At 49.9% G+C, this 6,961-nt stretch overlaps 1 protein-coding gene across 1 annotated transcript; it reads right to left on the bottom strand.

The window, feature by feature from the left end:
- Positions 1 to 2,545: 2,545 nt before the first annotated feature.
- Positions 2,546 to 6,192, bottom strand: LOC111169853 (transmembrane emp24 domain-containing protein 9). Its single transcript, XM_022564413.2, has 5 exons — positions 5,984 to 6,192; positions 5,716 to 5,816; positions 4,829 to 4,954; positions 4,323 to 4,469; positions 2,546 to 3,369 (listed from the first exon to the last, which is right to left on the bottom strand). The coding sequence occupies exons 1-5, from the start codon at positions 6,165 to 6,167 to the stop codon at positions 3,220 to 3,222; spliced, it is 708 nt and encodes a 235-aa protein (XP_022420121.1). The 5' UTR covers positions 6,168 to 6,192; the 3' UTR covers positions 2,546 to 3,219.
- Positions 6,193 to 6,961: the final 769 nt, after the last annotated feature.

The following is a 6,961-nucleotide window of genomic DNA, read 5'->3' as shown; positions in this document are numbered from 1 at the left end:
GTCCGCCCCGCCCCTCGGTCCACAGGGTCCGCCGCTCCGGCCGCGCCGTCTGCTCCCCGGAGCTGCGGCGTCAAAGGTTCCGCATCCAGAGGAACACGTGAGCGCTCCAAACGCCTGAACTGCTAACTGCTTTCCGGGGTCCGCTGAACATCCCGAGAAATTGAGGCCCCGGAGAGGGCTCAAGTCAGTGGACTTGGACTGGATTTATAGACTCCAGACTTCCAAACCAGCGCTCTGGGATAATCTGCATCTTCCTCCTCTTCCCAAGGGAAGGCGTCCAAGTAGTCCTGCCGTCAACTCAAGTGCATTCTTTCTCCGCAGCGAGCTTGGAGGGCGGCAGGGCCAAGCTCAGGGCTCAGTCTTGCGTTCAGCCTGACACCTCAAGTGACACCCCAAGTAGTAGTTAGGAGACAGGCACTAAAGGCAGATTGGCTGGATTTGAAACCTGACTCTGCCAGTTCGGCTGTGTTTTGGGGAACAGCCTGCTTCTGTTTCCTCATCTGAGTATATAAATGGTTCCTGATTTATATGGTTGCTGTGAGGATTAAAGGAGAAAATGCAAAAACTTGGTACAGTGATGGGCACAATAGTCAACGCTATATAAATGGCAGGTATCATCCAGGAGAGGAGTACTTTGGTGGAGCTGAGAACTGAAGAAGGGAATAAGATTGACTTCCCATATCTGCCCTGTCACTGTGAGAACTTAGGCCCCAGCTGGGCCAGCTTCCTACCTGGGAAAAGAGAGTGGCAAAGTTATTAGACTTGATCTCCTCTGTTCTTCCAGGCACATTTTAAGTTTCCTAATAAATAACATCCATTGAGTTCTTACTATGTGCCAGTCATTTTTCTAAATTCTTTACTACTGTTATCTCAATCTGTCCTTATGAGTATTGTACTTATTATGCCCACTTTAAAGATGAGGGAACTGAAGCACAGAGAAGTAATTCAGAATGTAAGCCCAGGTAGTTTGGTTGCACAATCTATGGTCTCAACCACTCTGCTTCTGAGAGGACTTCACTATAGTAGGTAGGAAATTAATCATTCCCAGGAGCCCCCTTTCACCCAGCATACAACCCACCAGTCCCCTTACTTCTAAGCTCTCCCAGGGCAGTGTACCTTATACCAGAACCTCGAAAAATCCAGCCTAGATTTGGCTGATGACAAAGTCAAGGCTGACCCCTGCAGAGACAGTCAGGTAAGGCCAAAGATGGAAACTGGGAGATGGGCCTGACCTGGAAAGCACAAGCCCATCTTAAGGGGATAGCTCCCATTCAGTCCAGCTAATTGTTGTCGCATCAGGATGAAGCCCCACTAGTATCAGATCTAAGTCAGGTTTCATGTAAAAATCCAAATTAACTTATTTTAAACTGTGACATCCACAATCATGTTGATAATTAGTACCTTTAATATGATGGGATGAGAATGGCACTTCCCTTTTGTGGTCTTTCAAAAACCCAGGACCCCAGTCTAATCATGAGAAAAACATCAGACCAATTGCAATTGAGGGAAATCTACAAAATGCCTGACCAGTATCCCTGAAAACTGTCAAGGTAATAAAGGAGGAAAGTCTGAGAAACTGTCACAGCCAAGAGGAGCCCAAGGAGACAACTAAATGTAACAATGGTATCTTCTAGATGGGCTCCTGGAACAAAAAAGACACTATGTAACAACTAAGGAAATCTGCATAAAGCATGGACTATCACTATTGATTCATTCATTTTAACATTAACAAATATACCATACTACTGCATGATGTAAACTATCTTCACAATTTTTCCGCAATTCTAAAGCTGTTCTTAAAAGTTTTTTTTTTTTCCCTAAATGTGGAGGTCTAAGTGGCTATATGAGCTCAGACTACATTCTCCTGACAGTTCAAGTAGTCCCCAAACTTGCCTCCCCACCCCATCTCCTTCTCACACACTGTTGGATTAACCTTCCTCAGTTTATATTCAGGGTGTTCTAATACTCAAAACTTTGTTGAACACTGGGTTATATCCAAATCTCTTACCTGGCGTTCAAGGCTCTTCTAACTCTAACCAACTTTTCTTTCCAGCTTTCTTACAACCCCGCCCCCTCAACTCCAGCTGAAACAATGCCCATCTATCTGCATACCAGCTGTTTGCCTGTTTTCCTCAACCACCCCTGTCCTGCCTTCTTTCATCAGAATCCTTCCTCTCCTTCAAGGTCACTGCTGAGATCCCATGCTATTGGTTAAGTCCATCAGTATCCCCCTCCTGCCCCCAACTCAGGGATTCCTGTCCTTTCCACACCTGCAGCATTCCTCTGTTCAATGTGCAGTACCTTCACTAACTAGGCACTTCCTTGAAGCACCACAACAATTCTGTCCACCTACTTTTCACTTGTTAGATGGTCTTGGGCAAAACCACCACCCACTGTCACTGGAGGGTATGGAGAGGATGAAAAGTATGAAGTTCACAGGTGGGTACACAGAATGTGAAGTGCTTTGCCCATTGGAAAAACTGACACTCCCTCAAGCACATTGCAGTGCTATGCCCACTGACAGTAGAGTAACTTTACACTGGACAAGAAGTTAATTTTTTTTATTGGGAAACCAATGTAACAAACCTAAACTTATTGAAAATGAAATCAGTAACTAAGACTCTGCCCCATCCCCAACCAGCACCAAGGCCTCTATTTGGCCTAACCCCAGTTTCTCTAGTCCCCAAAAGAACCACCACGTGAAGAACCTGGGGTCCACCTCAGGCTACCTTCCCACAACTCCCTCTACCCCACCCTCAATGGACACACACACCCCGGATCAGCAGGCTGGGTCTAGGCCCAAGGAGGGAATAGTGAGGTTTCCTGGGTGGCAGGGAATCACGCCCCAACTTGGTCAAAATTCCAAGTTAGGAAAGGAAGACAGAAGGAAGACTTGGCTTGCCCACCCACTCCCCTCCCCCCAGTCATCCCAGACAATAGGCTCACATCCCTGATCAGTAACACTGTGATTCTGAGGTGTCAGTAGGGCTCTCAGTGGCTTCAGATTACAGCAAAGGGCCCAGGGGAGGGGGCAGGCATTTACCCTACCACCTGCTCAGTATTAGCCTGCCAAGCTGCTACCCTCAGCTTGTGCTGTGGCCCCTCTCCCCTGCAGACACCCATGGCTGGGGACCAGGCCTCCTGCCGGAGAGAAGTCAGTCCAGGAGGCCCTTGCTTCCCCAGCCAGGGAGGAAGGATGGCCTGGGAAGCCTGGGACGGCTACACCAGCTTCTTGGCTTCAAAGAAGCTCTTGAGGTGTCGCATCTGCCAGACGCCGATGGCTACGAGAATGAGGGTCTGCAGGATAGACCACCACAGCACCCTCTGGTTGGTGCTCTCGCTGGTCTGCCGGAAGCGTTCCTCTCGCCACTGTGGGAGGGGAGAAAGGAAGACGAGCCTGAGTTGGCTGAGCCCCACCTGGGGCCACTAGAACTGCTGGGTTCCCTCCCCAGAGGATGTCCCAGGGCCAACTAACTTTGCCCAGGTTCCAGTCAAGTGCCCAAAAAAAGCCACCCCACCTGGGAACTGTCTTCACCCTCACCAGCCAGATGACCTCAGGCAACCCACTCATTTCTCCTAGGTCTATTTGCTCATCTGTAAGGTACAGCCTTACCTGGTCCTACCCTGATGCCTGTGGGAGTGGTAAAGTGGCTGTGGTATCACCCTATCAGACAGAGCTGTCCTGGAACGCTCAGAAGTGGACTTGCTCTGAGCCCTCTGCCTGGGTCTCCCAAACTGCTCCTTGAATATTGTGTGCACAGGTTGCAAATTGGTGGTCCAGGGGCTGGATGGAGCCCATACACGTTTTTGTTGGCTCACACAGTGGTTTGACAACATTTAAAACCCAGAATTTTTTACATAAAAAACCGGGACCTCTAAGTGCCTCTTAAAACCCTGGGCTAGCAATTCTGCAATGCTGCCCTCAGCTGACCACAGTAGCTGTTTCCATTTAGATAGGTCACTATTCTACCCGTCATTATGGTCACAGATCCATTCATAGTACCTGCCTGCCTCCTGGACACAGGAGAGATTAAAACCCTTGATCCTGGGAGCACTGAGAACCATGGAAATAACACCCAAGGTGTTGGTATCAATTCCTGCTCTGTCATTTTGTGTGTCTCCCAATAAGATAATGACGGCCCCTTAAGAGACTGCCTCCTCAATTAAAAGTAGTTAGTAATACCCATCCCACCTTTTAGACTTGCAATGCAGCACAGACATGTAAATCCCTTGGGTTCATAATAAATCTGACATGTGACTCCTGGCTAAGTCAGTGTGCAGCTTCTGGGAGGAAGCTCACTGCTCCTGGCTCAGCCACTCACCCGCTGGTAGTTCTGCTCTTTCTGGATCTGCTCTACTTGCTCCACCAGCTGTCGCACTCGTAGCTGCAACTCACTCAACTTGTCTTTCGCAGCAATTTCTGCATAGTCGTTGGCATGTTCACCTACCTGGATGTCCAGATGAACTCTCTGGAGACAGACAGACAAGGAAGATAGGAGAATCAGGTAGCCCTGCTCTGTCTTCCTGCCAGGGCCTAACAGCTGGTCCTCCCACCTTTCTTCATTTGTTCATTTAGCCAACACTGACTAAGGCCTCCTTAGTGTCTGGCCCTATGGGGCTCTAGGCCCAAGGGCAAGAATAAACCTTGGCTGATACTCTAACCAAAGCATATACAAAGAGCTCCGTAACCACACCCTGAATGTTCACTGGAAACCCAGCTGTATTGAGACACAAAATCTGACATAGTCATCTCACACCTACAGTAGCACCAGTCCCCAGTCTTGACCAGGGGCTAGAGGCCGAAAGAGTCCAACATGGGTCCACTTACCAGCATGCCTCCAGCAAAAAGGGAGAACTTGGTGGAATTGGAGTGAAGACAGATCTGGTGCTCACCAGGGGTATGGGAGGTAAAGGTGAACCTGCCTTCAGAGCCATACTGCCGGGCCAGGATGACCTGGAGAGAAGGGACTTCAGTGAGTATTCCATATTATGGTAGGAATAGGGCTGATGGTGCGTAAGGCTCTAAGTGCCTCAAAAGTTGACAAGCAGAGCCCTAGGCATCCCACAAAACTAAAAGCTCCAATGCTGCTTAGCAGCAGTTGCCAAAAACTTGCCTTCGAACTATCTGGAGAAGGGGCGAAGAGTCTGACATTAGGTTGGCATGTGACCACTCTTGGAAAGGGCTTTACTTTATTCATAGCTCATGCTCTTTCAACTCTTTTGCTGTCATTCTTTCAAATGAAAGGTGACAGTTGAACGGTTTTGAAGTTTTTTTGTTTGTTTGTTTTAATATCCTTATTTGTCAAATTAAAAGCTGCTCATTCTTTTTGGAAAATACCCTGTTCCGTGAAATCCTAAAGTCTATATGTCATGGCTTTAGAGTCGACAAAACTCTTTGGTTTCTAGCACCACAATTAATCCACTCATCACATCTATAAGACAGATGAATTTCTATTTCACAGACCAAAGAAATGGCTCAGAGAAGGCAGCTGATTTGGCGGGTTCATGCAGCGGTCAGTAACAAGTTAAGAGAAGCAGCCAGCACTGAAAAAGCCCAAGGTTAGCCCGGAGTGAAAACCCAGGATCTTCCCACAACACCAACTGTTTTTACCAGTCTAGCAGATGCGCAAATTAGGAGGGGAAGTACCGGCGCCTGCTTGGTCTGGCGCTCAAGTTCAGAGCGGAGGGCTCAGCGGGGCTAAGGAGCCGACTCACCTTGTCCTCTGGGTCCTTAACCTCCACGAACATGCCAAGCCCGGGGGTGGCCGGTTGGTATTCCTCTCGCTGCTTGTCATACAACTGCGTCCGGTAGTTTCCTGGAAGCAAGCAGGGCGAGCCCAGTCAGAGGAACGCGAGGTGGCGCTGAGTCCGCTGTCGCCAGGGCACGCCGACGCCGCCTGCTCCCAGCTCTGAGGAGATGACCCTCCCGCAACCCCGCCCCAAGACGGCGGTCTTGTTGAAAACTCTCTCCCTTCCCTCGTACCTATAACCATGGTCTCGTCCGGAATCTCCTCAATAAAGCACTTCTTTTCCGTCTCCCCGATGTGGAAGTAAAGCGCGCCTCCGCGGGCCGCAAACCACAGCAGTAGCAAGAGGGCCCGAACGACCCTACCCAACCGGGCTCCGGGGCAGAGCCCAACAACCCGCACGCCCCGCTGTGCAGCCATCTTACCCCACTTGCCCGCGCAGCAGCAGACAGTCCTGCCACGTAGCCCTGCCGCCGCCGCGCAGCCTGCCGGGACAGCGAGTTCCGCCGGGAGGACTACAAGTCCCAGATGCCCCGAGGCCGTGGCGCGGCGGTACCTGATTGGGGCGCCGCTTCTACCTAGGAGCGAATTGGGGACGCAGAATTGAGAAATTCTTTCCGTTGACCCTCGTCGCGGCCCAGTGAATGGTGTTGATTATCAATTTTTTACAGATCATGAAACACGCAGTTTGAGTCGCGAAGCGAATTATGATCAGGGACAGGATTCGAACCTAGGATCCTTGACTTCCCTGGGCATAGCATCTGCCCCTCCGTTTGCTTCTGTTTTTAAAAATAGAATTTTGAAAGAAATGACACAAACAATTCGTGAATTTATCTTCGAAAATGTTTCAAATACTGAAGAAGAAGAAAAAACAAGAAACAGCAGCGGTAGCAGCCGCCGCCGCCACGGAACCCCTTTGCCATGTCTTTGTCCCCGAAACGCCGTCCACTTGTCTGTGTGCTTCCAGGCATCCTACCTCCGCCCCTCGTCCCCCCTCCAACTCCCCCCCCTACTCATCCACGCCAGCTTTGCTGTCAGATACCAGCCTTGATGGCTCGTCTCTGAACCGGGGTTCAGTGCCCCATTGGCAGGCTGGTAAAGGAGTATTGGTGGGGGTCTTGGGGCGGAACTGCGCGTTTTGGAGAGCTCAGGTTGTATCCAAATTTCAGTGTATTTTGGCAGCTCTCCTTCGGAGTTAGCAGTTTATGATTGTG

Source organism: Delphinapterus leucas, chromosome 3 (assembly GCF_059928025.1).
Source record: "Delphinapterus leucas isolate spDelLeu-1000000601 "Yukka" chromosome 3, BTC_Dleu_Yukka2, whole genome shotgun sequence".
Taxonomy (NCBI): Eukaryota; Metazoa; Chordata; class Mammalia; order Artiodactyla; family Monodontidae; genus Delphinapterus; species Delphinapterus leucas.
The sequence above is the reverse complement of the archived record's forward strand: the minus strand, read 5'-3'. Positions and strand labels throughout refer to the sequence as shown.